At 40.7% G+C, this 17317-nt stretch overlaps 1 protein-coding gene and 1 long non-coding RNA gene across 6 annotated transcripts in view; one reads left to right on the top strand and one right to left on the bottom strand.

The window, feature by feature from the left end:
- Positions 1-792: 792 nt before the first annotated feature.
- LOC122459255 lies at positions 793-13472 on the top strand. Of its 2 annotated transcripts, none has more exons than XR_006279801.1 (3): positions 793-1027; positions 3311-3452; positions 11545-13472. It is a non-coding gene; the product is annotated as an uncharacterized LOC122459255 (long non-coding RNA). The 2 variants fall into 2 exon arrangements; XR_006279800.1 differs by having other exon boundaries at positions 3308-3452.
- A 2273-nt stretch (positions 13473-15745) lies between these two features.
- The window catches only part of FBXO9 (F-box protein 9), a 49402-nt gene continuing 47830 nt past the window's right edge, over positions 15746-17317 (bottom strand). For all 4 annotated transcript variants that reach the window (XM_038393767.2, XM_038393770.2, XM_038393772.2 and 1 more), the window contains one exon: positions 15746-17185. In XM_038393767.2, coding sequence (XP_038249695.1) covers positions 17077-17185 — 109 coding nt within the window. In that variant the 3' untranslated portion in view covers positions 15746-17076. The remainder of the gene's footprint in view (positions 17186-17317) is intronic.

The following is a 17317-nucleotide window of genomic DNA, read 5'->3' as shown; positions in this document are numbered from 1 at the left end:
GGCACCTGTCTGCTTGCTGTCCATAAACAGAAACCTCTTGCCTATGCTACCATTTGCCTTATAACTTTTAGCCCAGGGGTTAGAGCACTCACCCAATAGGTAGGAGACCCAGGTTCAATTCTCCTCCCACCTGCTGTGTGGAAAGGATTTGAACAGGCATCTCCCACACCTCTCAGCACTCAGCTAATCACTAAGCTATGGGATATGCTGATGTGGTGCTCCTTCAATCTTTCCTGTGAAAGCTGGATATGTTATTAAATAGTCATTGGAGCAGGGGCACTGGACCCTGGCTCTCCACGCTCTCAGATAGTGCCCTAACTACCAGGCTACAGAATCATTCTCACTCTCTCTCCCTGGCCCAGCAAACACACCTACCAGATCAGGCCATGAAACATGATAAGCAGGTTTGAAGACCCTATTGGGCCTTAGGTGTGAGATAGGCATCCTAGAGTGAGGCAGCAAAGAGCATGCCCAGAGGCAGATATGTAGGAACCTGAGGGACTTTTACAACCAAAATTTAGGTTCCAAGTGAGTTTAGGCTCATACAGAGCTAGGCAGCAGCTGAGCAGGGGGTTTTGTGGCTCCTATTCGAGCCTAAAACTGGGACTTGGGTGCCTAAATCTGGAGTTTGGGCACCTAAGTCCCTTCATGAGTCCAGACCTAAGTGATTTACCCAACATCACACAGAAAGTCTGTGGCAAAAGAGGGCTGTGACTCCCAGGTCCTAAGCTAATGCTTTAACAACTATACCATCCTTAACCTGATATCTATTTTGCACCTGAAAACAATTGCTAATGCAGCTGGATGCAATCAGGTGATTGGATTCATAAATATCACCCTGTGGAATAGCCAGTGAGGCTGCAAACTGCAGTTAGATTCTAGGGAAAAGTTATAGGCTGCTTTTAAAATTTGGTCCTAAATGTATTTCTGAAATTTTTGGAAAGAAAAAAAAGTATGTATCAATTTGCTGCTGATGAAAGGGAGTCTAACAGCACCAGGTGTACTCTGTCACTACAGTTCTCAAACTGTGAGTTGTGGGAGATCTGCTTGAGCCCCAAGCCCTAGCAAAAGCCTGGGGGCTTCAAGCTGGAGCAGGGGGCCACAGGCTCTCCCTTTCCCCACTGGGGTCATATAGTAATCTTTGTCGTCAGAAGGGGGTCACAGTACAATGAAGTTTGAGAACCACTGCTCTATCATGTAGCTTGATCAAAGCATTTTATTCATCATAGCCTTTGAGAGCCTGGCTACTTCCATTTTGCCTGCAAATTGTGCTAACCATCAGTTCACATGGTGGTATGTCTTTTAGGTAATTGTGCACAGGGGATCAGGATAGGACCATCAAATGTATTTCACTTTTGACTGTAAGCAAAGTTTAAAGTGACCCACGTGGTGTGTTTTGGAAGTGAAAGCGACTGGCTCCAAAAGGAATACCAGCTAGTTCTTCGTGGTGGGAGGATGGTGACTGGAATGTGGAGGGGAAGATTGCATAGTGTTTTTTTTTAAGTGGAAAGGACTGGAAAGTCTGTAAGTATAATAATCATTTGAAGCAAAGTAGAGATGGGCTTTTATTGCATCACCTAAGAACATTCTCAGTGATTAAGAGTCTGATCTTGCAAGGTGCTTAGCACTCTAGCCCTGAATCAGGAAAGCACTTAAGCAGCTGGTTAATTCTACAGAATTTCAAGAACTGCTGCAGACCCCAAATACAATGCAGAAAGAGACATTGAATTATCAAATCTACTCATTCAAATAGTTGATTGGTCAGGAAGATGCAAGCAGACCCCTTTACCTCATGACAGTGCAGGTGCCATTGCCTGTGGCATCTCTTTATAGAACTATGTGTGATATGATGAATATTGGCAACTCTTCCATAACCATTGTGTAACATCAATACTCCATAGTTACGGCAAGGGACAGATTAAGTCAGTAAGTGTCCTAAATTGCATTTTCTGCACTAAATATAAAGGAATGGGGGTTTCATTGCTTCATTTATTACCAAATGAGGGAAAAAATGGTTATACTGTATTAAAGAGTTTGAAGTGTTTGTTTTAGGTAAGCCTGGTTTTCATTGCTCAGAACCAATTACATTATAAGCCAAACTCACCACTATGTGTATTACTTGATAATTGTATCATAAACAACATTTTTAAGTCTGGTGTAGCTGAGGCTTGCCCAATGTACTTGTTTCTCTGAAGACAACTAGGGATAAATAAAGTTACCTGTACCACTAGGCATTTCTTCTCACTGCCCTAACTTTTTTTATTTTGACTAAAAATGTTAGAAAAGCCAATCCCACTAGGTCATGAAAGTTTGCAATACATTTGCACTGAAGAGTAGGTTCCTCAGATTCCACATGCATGAAGACCAGTACCATGTCAACGCTGAAGTGGTGGATGAGGCCAGAAACACCGTCCAGTGAACTGCTGATCTTGTGTGACTCCACAACAAATACTGTAAATGTGCATGCCATTAAGAAATGTTCAAGTGTTTCTCTCACCAACTCTGCAAGTTCTCCCTGGTATTTGTGGAGATAGAGGCAGCTTTGTTGGCTCCTGCTGTCATATGCTTATTCAGGTATTCCCCAGGCACATTAAGAAAACAGCTGCTATGTGTGAACAGCTGTGACTTAACAAATGTCTATTAATTTACAATAGTGTGTCATTAAAATTATTTTAAAGGCTTATATATTTATCCTATCCCCATTGCTCAAACCCCAGACACATTAAGGTCAGGGGAAGGGTGGAGGAAGAACTCTAGGCCAAGGAACCATGTGAGGCTAGAATCCCAGTAACTATCTTCTGTGGCTAGAGGAGCCTGGTTCCCTGGGAGGTAAAAACTCCCCAACTGAGATCAGCAGAAGCAGCACTGAGTGCAATGGTCATTACACACCCATTGCCTCAGGACGTCTCTGATGGCAACACCCCCTGATGGCTGTTTGATGAGGGAAAGGGGGTGGGTGGAGGGCTGAGAAGAAGGGTGGAGGACACTCGGTAGAGAAGAAGCAGGAGACAGGGAGAGATTGGTTGGGGGATCACTGAACTCTGAGATTAGGTATGGGTAAGTCTTCAATGGCAGGTGTAGATGAAGGCTAGAAAGACAGTGAGAGTGTATGGGCACATATGGTGTGAAACCTGGGATGAATAATCAGGGCCTGTTTTAAATGGGTATAAAAAAAAGCAAGTCAATGGAGTTATGCCAACTTACAGCAGCAAAGGTGCTGGCCATATCATTCTGTTACACATTCCCAGCTATGTACACTTCAGCACGGCCTCCCACCTCATTTTGACTTGCCTCATTTTCCCCAAAGTAGATGCTGCTGATACCTCTGCACTTCATCACCACAGTATCTCTGTCACCTCAGCACCCCCACCTGTGTCCTGTCTGGCAGGAGATGTCTCTGGAGGAATGGAAGCTCCAGGCCCCTCCCTTCAGGAGCTAATGTCAGCAGGGAGGTGAGGACACGAAGAGTAGCAGAACTGACCTGCTTGTCCCAGGCTGGAGGAATATTTTGTGGGTCCAAATGATGACACTCTCTCTCTCTCTCTCTCTCTGCAGAGTCCATTTGTTCAGCCAACATCATTCAAGGTATTCAGCACATGAATGCAGGAGCCAGGTCAAGTTGCAAAGATCTGCAGAGAAGTGTGGGCCATGCACAGGGGATGCACATTGGTTCCCTGCTGGTGTGGGGTTTGCAAGCCCTAGCAGAGCATGCTGAAACAGCTAACTGAAGTATGATATTAAAAAAAAAAAATAATAAAATCTCCCACACACCTCTAGGGGCTACATCTAAAATTGCAGAGAATTAAACAAAAAGTAAAACTTAGCTGAAGCTAATTTTTAAGAAGCTTAATTAGCTGTGAGAAAGCTGCTCCTTAGCAGCCTGGCTGTGTGGATTAGGACACAGGAAAGGCAACACACCCTTGGAGGAGACAGGAAAGCCAGAGACTTGCCCAGCTGATGTGAGCTAAGTTCTGCTTTTTTGTTTTGATTTTAAAGCATTTTAATTAACAGTAGGCTTGTTGCTACTTTAACAGAGGGGTCCTGAGTCATAAAACAGCCTTCAGCTAAACATACAAAACATACTGAGCACACATAGAAAACCTTAATCCAGGTAGTGTTAAAGTTGCTGCCATACAACTGTCTTCTTGAACCTTTCTGGTACATAGGATTTCAAACCCCTAAATGTTAGAAAACCAGGTGAAGCTGAGTTAAGGTCTCCCTCTCCCCAAAAAATGTTAGTGCTACAAATAAAAATCCAAAACCAAGTCTGCCCAGTTAAGTGTTGTTTCACACACAACCCAACCTTTACCCTAACCCTGCTCTCTCCCAGGTGGAATGCCAGCATCTTGTATCAGTCTTTTGGGAGTGGAGAATATTTCTATTGCCATTTCTGTACAATCAGAGTGAAGATTGTGTTGTGTGTGAAGCAGCACCTTACTAGAGCTTTTTCTAGTGTGTAATCTGGCCTTTTCTGTCACACTAACATTCTTCCTGGAGCTTTGGGGAAAGATGTTCCTAGATCCCAAGGCCAGAAGGGAACATTGTGATCATCTAGTCTGACCACCTGTATATCACAGACCATAGAACTCCCCCCAAATAATTTCAAAAGGAGATCTTTCAGAAAAATATCCAATCTTGGTTTTAAAATGGTCTGTGATGAAGAATCCACCACAACTCTTGCTAAATTGTTCCAGTGGTTAATTACATTCACTGTTAAAAACGTTCACCTTATTTACAGTCTGAATTAATCTAGTTTCAAATTTCATCACTGGATCAGGTTATACTATTCTCTGCTAGATTTGATAAAGGAGTCTTCACTCATTGTTCCCCATGTAGGCACTTACAGATTAAAGGGTGGCTTGATTACAGACTCAAAGAGAAGATGATCACTAAGCCATGTTTTCTAATCCTTTAATCAATCATTCTCTGAACCCTCTCCAATTTATCAACATCCTTCTTGAACTTTGGACACCAGAACTGGACACAATATTCTAACAGCAGCCATACCAACTACAGATTAACATAACCCCTCTATACCTACTTGAGATTCCCCCTTTTATGAATCCAAGAATTGAATTAGTGCTTTTGGCCACAGCATTGCTGTAACAGGGCACTCACCCTCTTAAGCACCTCCAAGCAATGAGGTGCAGTATTATAGTCCTTTTCTCACCCCTGGTTCCCCCCTGAAGGATGACCTTGGCAGGTCTTCAGTGGCTTGATCCTAAAGCAATGTCACCAAGGCTGAATGAACTCTCTCGGGGGGTACCAAAAAGCACAATAACTAAAGGGGCTATTTTACATTGCTAACATCTTCAGCCCCAGCTCTGGGCCCTTAAAATTCAGCACTTTGTTCAGGTTCCCAGATAAGCCCTGTCCCCTTTTGGGGTTTATACCACTTTACCTGTGGGGGAAACCCAAACCCACACACTATGCCAGGTTCCAACCCAGGGACCCTGCACACAGTAGCCATATACTGCTTAGTCCCACCCATCACTGCAATTTCCCTGGGCTCCTTCCTACCAAGGCCCTTATTTGTAGTCCTGGCTTAAGCCCCTAAATTCTTCTCTAGTGCTAGGCTAGAGAGGGGTACCCTTCTTCATTCCTCCAGTCCCAGGTAGGAACTGACCTGCTAAGCTCCTGCAGCTACTTTTATTTGAGCCTGCTGGGCTCTGATTGGCTGTTGCTAGCCCTTCTGGCCCTTAGAGGACCAGGTCTAGCTTCTAAAATGGTTGCTCTAGTGAGGCTTCTCTAGGCAGGCCTAGAAGATCCAACTTTACTGCTCTTTTGCTACTACCTTGCCGCTTCCTGAGGTGGAATGTAGCAGAACAATGGGGCCTCTATCAGGGAGCTAGAAAGGCCTGGTACACTCTATCACTGTTGCACCAGGAACTCATGTTCAGCTGATTATCCACCATGACCCCCAAATCTTTTTCAGCCTCACTGTTTCTTGGGATAGAACCTCCAACCTGTAAGTATAGCCAATTTTCTCTGTTTGTTTAGTTACCCATATTAAAATGCATATTGTTTGCTTGCACCTACTGATCCAGGCTGCTCTGTATCAGGGACCTGTCCACTTCCTTATTTATCCCTCCCTGTTTTTGTATCACCTGCACAGTTTATCAGTGATGATTTTATGTTTTCTTCCAGGTCATTGCTAAAAATGTTAAACAGTGTAGGGCTATGAACTGATCTCTGCAGGACCCCCTTGGGGTCAATGATGATCCCCCATTTACAGTTACATTTTTGAGACCTATTAGCCAGCTTTCAATCCCTTTAATGTGTGCTATGTTAATTTTATATCTTTCTAGTTTTTTAATCAAAATGTCATGTGGTTCAAAGTCAAATGCCTAACAGAAATCTAAGTATATTATGTCAACACGATGCCCTTTATCAACCAAACTTGTACTCTAAGCAAAAAAGATATCAAGTTAGTTTGACAAGATCCATTTTCCATAAACCCATGCAGATTAGCATTAATTACATTACCATCTTTTAATTCTTTATTAATCTAGTCCTGAATCAGTTGCTCCATTATCTTGCATGGGATCAATGTTAGACTGACAGGTCTATAATTACCCAGGTCAGCCTGTTTACCCTTTTTAAATATTGGCACAACATTAGCTTTCTTCTAGTGTTCTGGAACTTTATGGTTTCCTAACATTTGGGGGTTTGAAGTTGTTCCTTCCAGAAGGAGGTGGGGAGGAGTAGACAGTACTGAGCAGCAGTGATCTTAACTCCAGTGTTTCTTGTAAGTGAATGCATATTATAACTCATTTCCTCCAGCCCCCTGGACATTTTGCTATTGTCCTCTAACTACTTTCCTGATTGTGGTAATCTTTCTGGGAATACAGTGCCCAGAACTGAATGTAACATCCCCAGCATGGTTGCACCAAGTGACCTACTTTTCTCAATCTCAGTCATGCAGAGGTTAACTTTACCATAACAACTGACGCAAACTCCTAGTTAGCTGATGTAAAACATGGTTAGGAAATAAAAAAGAAATATCCGCAAATAACAACCAATCTGGTGGCAAGTGCAATTTGATGACATTTCACTTGCACTAGCAAGGCAACTTAAGAGAGGACCATGTCAGGGTGGACTCTAGACTGATCTCAATATTCAGTTGTCCTTCAGACAAGTCATACATTTTTGTAGTTTTTCCTCAAAACAGTCTCCCATCCCTTAATGATTGTGCTTATGCTATGTGCCAACTAGTCTTCTCTTGCACTTAAAGGTGAATGGAGATTTCTAGAGAACGCTCAGAGGGAAATATTGTCAGAATCCTGGGACAGTATCTCAGTTTTGTGACAACATTCTGCAATCATATAACTGCAAAATACCAGTACCCTTGAACTTGAAGCCTAGTCGAGAAGCAGGTTCCTTAGAAAGTCACTTAGCCTTTCTGTGGGTAGAATTTTGCAAAGTGCCCAAGTGATGTAGGAGCACAAATCCCCATGGAAGCTAAGAGGGGTTGGCACCTAACTTCCTTAAGCTCTTCTGAAAATCCCAGCATGTGCCTCTGGTTTCTTGTCGGTAAAACGGGACTGATAATACTTTCTTCCCACTTCTGGGTGCTGTGAAGTTTAATTAATTTATATTTGTCTAATGCAAAGAGATCTTCAAGGCCTCATGGAGCAGCAGAGCAAGACACATTCTTAATGTAAAATAATCAGAAATGTTGGTTTCCAAAGCTCAAAGATCACAAACTGATTAGCACAAATAGTGCCCTTAAGATGAAATTTTACACTAGTGAAGTGTGGTAATCGTATACATTTACTGTCCAGTGTATGATCTTGCTACCATAAAAGACCTCTTAATTAGAGCCCCTTGAAAACAAAGAAGTAAAACCTGATTCAGAACCTCCCTGTATAGTTACATACCCAGACAAACATTCATCTTGTCTTCATATTTTCTGTAGTTTTTCAGGTTTTTCAAGATTTTTTTAATCTAACTTTAAAAGGCCACACTACAAAAGGAAACTAGTTTCAGATTGAACTTCACTTTTTGGCAACTTTTTATTCATATTATACAGACAGTTAAAAGAACAACCTTCCCACTGTTATTTTCAGTAGAGCTGGTCAGGAATTTTTCAATGAAATGATTTTTTTCATCTCATAATGCTAGTTCATCGAAACTGACGCTTTTCACATAGTGGTTTTGATGACAATTTTGTGGGGAAGGTTTCTCAGGTCCAGAGTAGAATTTCTGGAAGAGAGGGAAAGAGGGCAGGTCAGGGGAGAGACCGACTGACTGACCGACCACCCCGGAATAGCCAAAAGCTCAGTAGTCAGAAAACTCATCTAGGATGTGGGAGACCCACACTGAAGTCCTGTTCTGCCTGAGTGCTATAACCATCAGCCAAATGACTATTCTGGGCTAAGTCAAAAAGTGTAATATTCATTCCATTGTGGATCAAAATAAAATCTTGAACGCTCAATTTTTTTTTATTTTTATTTTTTTTACAAAACAAAATTTTTGTTTTCTAGTCAGTCCTGACAATTTTTGCTGGAAAATGAAATATATCTTTAACTTAATGCTCTTAACATTAACTCTCCAGCAAACCTGTACCTGTTTAGACACTCTCAGTTACTAATAGGAGCAACTAACAACAGGTTTAGGATCTTGGACCCTCCCACCTGTACAATATTAAATTTTGAGGTTGAAGGGGATGTAAATCCAACCCACCAATATTCATAATGTTTATGTTTTCATGCATTGACATTGTATAGTGCTGATGCTGCATTGCCCAAAATAAATTTGGGATCTTTTAATTAATTTGAACTGCAGGCTAGGCATAGCAGATGCTGGAATACTGAGTCCAGTTCTGGGTGCCATATTTTGAGAATGACGTGACCGAATTGGACACAGAGGAGAGCTACAAAAATGAAAAAGGGTTTAGAATACCTGACCCAGAAGGAAAGGTTTAAAAAAACTTGGAAAAAGAAGAATGAGGAGGGAAACCTGAGAACAGTCTTCAGATATGGGAAGTATTATTATAATGAGGACAGTGATCACTTGTTTTCCATATCTATTGAAAATAGGAAGCACTGGAATAGATTTCCAAGTGAGTTGTGGAATCTCCATCATTGGAGGTTCTAAGAACAGGCTAGCCAAACACCTGCCAGATATGGTCTAGGTATACTTGGTCCTACCCCAGTGCTGGTGGCTGGCCTAGATGACCTCTCAAGGTCCTTTTTAGCCCCACATTTCTATGATTCAAAGTGAGATAGGCATCTGAGGAATGGGACAGCTGTGAAGATAGGGGGACAGATGGTAACTCTGCCTTGGGTGTTCACGGATTGTGGGGGCAGTCATCTGAGCTTTTTATGGGAGAATACTCATAACTAAATTAAGAAAATGGAAAAGCTTTAGGGAACAATCAGCCTGATAACTAATTGCCCCAGCAATGTGTACCAATTCTTAAGAGAGACACGATGGGTGAGGTAATAGCTCTTATTGGACTAACTTCTGTTGGTGAGAGAGACAAGTGTTTGAGCTACACAGAGCTCTTGTTCTGTATGGGAAACCTACTCAGAGTGTCATATCTAAATACAAGGTGGAAGAGATTGATTAGCGTAAGTAGTTAACACATATTTTAAGGGAACATTCAAGGTGAAGTGGCCCTTTACACCCCTCCAGTCATGGGGGGGGAAAGGGAGCAGGGGATGGGAGGAGGCACCTGAGTAGGGGAGTTGTTAGTGGGTTACAGATTGTTGTAATAAGCCATAAATCCAGTGTCTCTATTCAGGCCATGATTTTTAGTTTCTAGCAAAATAATGAATTTAAGCTCCCAGACTTATCTTTTGAAAGTGTTATGCAGGTTGATTTCTGGGGGAAGGACTTGACATCCAAGTGTGTGGGCTGGGAGCTCTTGCTATTAATATAATATCCTGGGACCAACATGGCTAGAACAATATTATATACTAATCCTTAAACCTATTAAGTCTACTCTGGGCTTTAACCCACGTTCTACCACTGGTGAAAAAGTGGGAATTATGTGTCTGAAAAAGTCTAATGTAGACACTGTTGGTGGCCTAGTGCCCCGCCACCCCCAACCTCATCCTTTAACTTTTAAAAAAATGTTTGCTGTTTTTTGCAATTAGGGATTTCTGTTTATTTGCTCCTTTGTATTCTAGTTTCTCAGCAGCTCTAGTATCTCTGCCTAACTGTGCATATTGGACCCGATTTGCCTCTCTCTCACACAGTTTGACAATGGTGTAACCCCACTGCCTTCAATGGCAGTTTCTCTTACTTTATATTAATGCAAAGGGAGAATTGTGCATTAAGACTGTGTTGGACTGACCCAAAATTTTGTTGCATCATATGCAAAGTAAAGTGTGGAGACCTTAGTGATTTCTGTAACTGGCTTAGCGGACTTTCAGGGGAAGGACTTGACAACCAGATGTCTGGGCTGGGAGCTCTATTAATATAGTTAGAAGAGGGAGAATTCTGGCAGCTGCAGGGAGTTCCAGCATTTTATATGTATTCCACTGCACTAAGGAGGAATGATAAGTAGGGAAGGTGTAGTTTTGGGCTGAAGGGGTTGCAACACCATGAGTACCCTAGCGATGCATTTTGCTCTCCATCTGGACACTTGGCACTTGCCTAGGGTTAGATCAGACACTAAGCCATAACTTGCTCTGTGATATCACTATTAGTGGAACATTCACTTATTTTCAAAGGAGGGAGGCATGAACCAATGTATATTTAGACTTTATCAAAAAGAAAAGGAGTACCCGTGGCACCTTAGAGACTAACAAATTTATTAGAGCATAAGCTTTCGTGACCTACAGCTCACTTCATCGGATGCATTTGGTGGAAAAAGCAGAGGAGAGATTTATACACACACACACACACACACACACACACACACAGAACATGAAACATGCTCTCTCTGTGTGTGTGTGTGTGTGTGTGTGTGTATATATAAATCTCTCCTCTGCTTTTTCCACCAAATGCATCCGATGAAGTGAGCTGTAGCTCACGAAAGCTTATGCTCTAATAAATTTGTTAGTCTCTAAGGTGCCACGGGTACTCCTTTTCTTTTTGCGAATACAGACTAACACGGCTGCTACTCTGAAACTAGACTTTATCAAGTACTGTACAAAACAGAATTTCAAAGTTTGTGGTGCCACCTAGTGGCAGCAAAACCATATGCTCCGTTTGCAATGGCTCAGGTCAGAAAACAGCTCAGAAAGCAATGTCCACTACTGGACTGCAGCAGATGATTAAAACAGGACAATGCCAATTTAAAAGTTGTGTATTGTAAACAAATTTCTTTGCCAATAAACTCATTATTAAAAATAAATAAATGTAAACTTTGTCAGTATTGATGCTGGCTGTTCACTTTCTGCACTTCTCTCAGCTTGGCCAATCCAATATCAAGGAAGACAGTCTCGCTCTCAGGTCCTCAGTATGTAATGTTTGGGCTGTAAACAATCAAAGGGGATGTTTAGTTGTTTAAAAACAATATATGGATGGAAACATTTCTATTAGGTTGTATTTAACTAGATAGTAGGGTAACTGCTCTTATTTTCCATCGAGGTCCCCCTCGCTCCTGTATCTGAATACTTCCCATGATTGAACTGAGTTGCAGAACACCTGTGTGTGGTAGAGAAGTATTATCTTCATTTGAGAATGGAATAGTGAGGCAGGAAGATTAAATGGTGTGCCCAATGTCACACAAAAAGTCTATGGCAGAGCTGCCTCCAGATTCCCAGTCCAGCAACTTAACCACAAAATCACCCTTCTTTTCAAATACACAATGTCCCATGACCTATATCTTTTAAGGCTTGATGCATGTGAGTAGGTGAAAAGTATGTTTTCAAATGCAATTATCTTTCAATTTGTGATTTTTTGCTATAAATACTGTGTAATAGTTTTAAGGAACACTAAGCTTTGTCCTTTATTTCCTTGAAATATAGCTGGTTACCCTTTTGACAGTGTCCCTTTTAAAGAACACATTTAAACCTTTTCTGACTGTGTGTATGGGTTAGGGTAAAGGGTTCCTAAAGGAATTTCAAACAACCTAGACATCTAAAACTATCTTGGGCTAAATCGTACAAAACCAGCAACATTTATTTATTCATGTCCAAAGACTCCATTTAATGGTAGCTTCCAGCTTTTCTCTCCCAGCTGAAGCAACAGAATTGCTATTCCTCAGGATGGACTAGCAATTTTGAATTGATTTTAAAGGCTCAATTAGGGGCTACATAACAGCCCCATGGCTAATTCCCAACAAGATAGAAGTTTACAGCATAGCATTAACTGCTCTATTTCTTTTAGGTCAACTATTGTGTAAGAGGTTATTTTACCTTGAAAAGCAGCCAGATTTATCCCGAGGCAGCAAAGCTGCCATTCAGAATTAAATGGAACCTGGAATGTACTACCAAGTTAAAATTCACATTTAATTACATGCATTAACAACCTTATTAAAGTAGACCTAATTTCAAAAATCTTACTGCTCACCAGTTTTTAGGGTTGGTTTTTGTATTTTTTTTTCTCCACTTGGGCAATGAAAATAAATAGTCTGGTCAGTTTTACTTTTGTTTAGTCAGTTTAATCATTTTCATGTTCTCTTGCACTGGTGAGCTGTTGCAAATGTTGTAGTTACATGCGTTGCAGGGGAATATTTTTGGTGGGGGTTGTTTTGTTTTGTTTTTTATCAAAACTGATTCCACTGAAACTTTTTTTTTTTTTAAATTGTGTATCCATTTCTATTCCTATTCTGTTGCTTGCTTTTAAAATTTGAAAGTGGGCCTAAGTAGACTTGACAATGCTCCCTTTAAAATGTTTTCATATTGATTTTTTTTTTTAAATTGACACAATACCGGATCTATGGTGCATCCAATTTCAGAAAGCTTTTGCCTTTTAATGCAATAAATTTGATTGGTACATAATAGTTGAATTAGCTTTTGCAATAAGTGTAATTTTATGTAAAGGAAGTAACACTTAATGCTTAACATTTCACAAAGCACTACTCATATATTAACTAATTAACCCTTCCACCATCCATTGAAGCAGGGTAACATTGCATATTTTACAAATGGAGAAACTGAGACAAAAGTTAAGGATGGGATCTTCAGAAGAGCTCCGCACTGGCCTAATTCATATCACATTACTTCCCAACAGTAAGTACCTAGGCCTGAATCCATAAAAGGCCTTAGGTGTTGTGATGCAGAGCATTGCAATGCCAGCTAGGTACCTAGAAAAATCACAGGAACACCACTGCAATCCACAAAGCCTGAGGTAGGGACCTCAGAATGCAAGCCTCAAAGCCAGTATGCTAAGCCGCAGGCAGCCACAGGGAAATGTGCACAAAAGGGATGTGCCCTAACTCCCACTTCTGACATGAAGAGAGATACTTAAGTCTGAACTAGTGATCCATGAAGTGGGGGAAGATGGACACTTCTCTGCCTAAATTTTGTGTAGTGCGTGAACTAGTAGGCTAGCCATATCTACAACAGCTAGGGCCAGGCTGATGCAGGAAGTCCAGTGGTTAGTGCACTCACCTGGGATGTGGGAGACTCAGTTCAAGCCCCCCTTCCACCTGATAAGGAGAAGCTATCCTTTCAACAGGGATCTGCCACCTCTCAGGTGAATTCTCTAGCCACTGGACTATGAATTATTCTACCGTGGGTTTCTTCAATCTCTCCTATCAAAATTGTTCCACTTAAACTAAATATTAATTGAACCATCATGAATGACTCTACAATGAAGTGCAGTGGTGCCTAAAAATGGGATTTAGGTGCCTAAATTTGGGGATTAGGCACCCAAACACTTATGGATTTGGGCCCTAAAGTTGAGTCCTGTGCTCTAGCCATTAAAACACACTATCTCTACACTCTAAAGCAGTGGTTCACAAACATTAGCAACCCAAGGACACCCATTTTGATTTAAAATTTTTCATGGACCTCCACGCCCCACACTCAGCCCCAGTCCCTGTCCCCACCCCACCTCTTCCTGTCCCTGCTCCACCCCTCTGCCTCCTCTTCGCTGCCTCTTTCCACCCCTCCCTCTGCTCCTTCCCCTCCAGCCCAGCGCCTCCTGCATGCTGCTGAACAGCTGTTCCCTGCTGTGCAGGAGGTGCTGGGAGGAGTAGTTGAGGGAGGACAGAGAAGCGGATTCCCAGGGGTCTGCAAACCACAGTTTGAGAAACACTGCTCTAATGGATACAAAGTATGCTGACTGTGTAACAAAGTGGGAGCACTAATTTATTTTATTCTCTATTAGATCTGTCAGACATAGGGGAAAAAAGCACTTTGCAGCAAACTCTGGACAACCGGAGAACTTTCTCTAAGACGTCTGAGTTTACCTATCAGGTCAACCAGTTGAGATTCAGTCTTTGCCCCCTGTGGTAAAGCATTAAGTACAAGCTTCCAGGCACTATAAAAATCCAGGTTCTTGTTCCTTTCTTGATAGTCTTTTTGTGGACTAAATGCTGAAAAGCATAGATTTCCTTTGATATTGAATGTGGGTGTCATTGATCCTACCCATAATGATACATTTATAGGCACATGCAACAATATGTTCATTATCATTGTTATAACTGTCCTCCCTCTGTTTGTTACACCCATTTATCACATCTTGTCTTAATTCAGCTGGAAAGCGCACTGGGGGATGGCCCCTGTCTGGGTGCTACTGATGTATAAGTAAACTTGAAAACCACATGTCCCTTCAGCATGTGGACTACATTTACTATTGTCCCTAACTGCTTAATTAGCACATGAAGCCTTGAGGGCCAACTGTTTTGAAATACTAGATGTAAGAGCATATTGCCTTAATAGCTGGAGACCACACCATGGGATGTCAGAAATCTGTAGACAGAAAATAACATTATTGATGGGCTGAGTAAAAATACAGGACCAGTCAGTATCTTTGCTCGACTCACATATATACTTTTATATGTATGTGAACAAATATTAGTAGCCTTTGTTGCTGGCAACCCACCTTATCCTTCCCATATTACTAAATGGGGTGTAGCAGAGGCAGTACAAGCCATTTCCCAGCTAGATGGAGAGAAGAGTCCTGGGTATGGAAAAAATGAGAACCTCTGCTGTAAAGTTGCACTAGTTATTACATTCTGAAACTACACCAGGCTGTGGTTACTGTGCAACAGGACATGTGCCAGCCTTGAAATTACCCCCAGACTTAAGCCTCAGAAATGTATGTATACAAGAAATCTAACAAACAAAAGATCAGAAGCAGCAGGTAAATGTTAGATACAGTGGTTTTTAAAGCCTCAGACTGTAGCCTGTACAATAAAAGCAGTCTGAGGCTTAAAGACTCAAATAGGGTTAGGTTATATACGTTATTACACAGAGCATATGTGCATCAAGCTTGAAGTATCACTAAGCTACCAAATCAAGAACTATTGAATGTCACCTAAATAAAAAGCTGGTATCCTCTTTAACCTCTTTCATACAAGTCAAACTGATACTTCTTTATGTACAGATGGCATTTGCGGACTAATTAATTTAAAAAATCAGAGCTTTAACCATAACCCCTACAATGGATAACTTCATAACAGGCACTCCTAGTTAATGAAGTTCTGTCAAGTACATAATCTTGAAGACCAAAAACTGAGATTTTAAAGCAACTGACTTTTATTTCTCTCAAATCATACTGTAACACAATGTACTCCTTACTGAATATAGTGTATTGTAGTCACCTTACTGAATGCAGAATGTTTTACTATGTGAAAAAAAGTTAGTGACTTATGGGTACATTAAGAAATAGCAATTAATTGTTTGCAAAATGCTAATTTATTGATGTATTTTAACTGTGTAGCTCCATGCAAGGGTACACTTTACAAATTATGGAACAAGTAAAGTTCTTTCAACAGCTTTTTTTGTACTTGCATCCATTTAATTCGTAGACAGTATTTTAAAATGAGTTGTTCATAAGGTAAATTTATAAAGAATTACTTTTAAGAAAAGAAATCTTACATGAATCTACCAGAACAAAAACATTTAGAAGCTTTAGTTGCTTGAGAACCCAAAGTACGTATTTATCATAAGCAGCATACAGTATGTGCATCAAACCCCCAAGTTATATATGCAGGAGAAGCCGCATACAGTACCTGCATGAAAAATCCAAGGAACGCATTTCAGGTACACAAGGTACTTGAAAATCTGTAGCAGCCCCAGAAGTTAACTTAATAAGAATGACAAATGCCCACTGAATTTACAGTTTCTGTAGCAGAGCTAGATGAAGAATTAACAACAAAATACAAACATGTTTGAGGGAGCCCTGTTCTCATTTGCACAATTAAATCTGAACAGTGCGTACTCAAATTCAGCACACTCGTGACATCTGCACTATTACACCACCCCAGCAGAACCATGCACTACAGGAGCCCTTCCCTAGACCACAGAGGATAAAGCCAGCCATTTTCCCCTTGTGGCTGGCTTACAGATCCTGACAGTGGTCTGCCACCCTGAGATGATAGGCTCTAATGAGCTGGTATAAAGATCAGATAACAATTATGGTGCAGTATCACCATAATTTGGCTGAATTTTATGGTTGAACTTCACACTTTTTCAGGTTTCTTTGTACTTAATTTGTCATTTCTTAAAGGCAAACAAAATACATTTATTTTAAAAGAAATTTATTTTCTCAAATCACAGTTTTAAACAGATGTAGGACAACTTATTTCACATTTTGAGCCTTCACCAGAGCACACACACACTAAGTCACGTGTACAGTAAGTGTTTGTTTTTCTATTACAATTCTTCCTGGACTGAAATATCATTAAGGTGCATAGGCAGATGAAGACTCACATTTTAGAGAGAATGGTTCATAAATCTGTATGAAAAATGACATGTAAAAACTTTTCATGTTATCAAAGTCTTTTCACAACATAAATGTGTTTAAAACAATTCATAAGCTTGATTTCAAAACAACAACAACCCAGCCACCCTAAATCAAATAGAACATATTACCAGTATGTATTCTTCCAAAAAAGATTCCCAGAACTTTAAAATAAGTTTCAAATATATACAGATTTATAACTTAAGTACTCATTTGCTCTAATCTTTTATTCATGCAAGAGTTGCAAGAGGAGAGATGTGTTTCTTACAGAGGCTTTTCTGAAAATGCAGTAAAACTCTTCACTCGTGCAAAGAACAAAGGGGTGTACATCTTGTCAATGTCAAAAGCAGAGACTGCAGTCTCACCAGTAGATCTACAAAGAATGTTACAAAAGTTAGTTACGTTCATCAAATATAAACTGCCATTTAAATCCTTCAATCCTGTATTCAGGGGAGTGATTAGGAGTAATCCAGTATTTTCATAGTGCGAAGTGTGCACAAAGCCA

The sequence above is a fragment of the Dermochelys coriacea genome, chromosome 3 (genome assembly GCF_009764565.3).
Source record: "Dermochelys coriacea isolate rDerCor1 chromosome 3, rDerCor1.pri.v4, whole genome shotgun sequence".
Taxonomy (NCBI): domain Eukaryota; kingdom Metazoa; phylum Chordata; order Testudines; family Dermochelyidae; genus Dermochelys; species Dermochelys coriacea.
The sequence above is the reverse complement of the archived record's forward strand: the minus strand, read 5'-3'. Positions and strand labels throughout refer to the sequence as shown.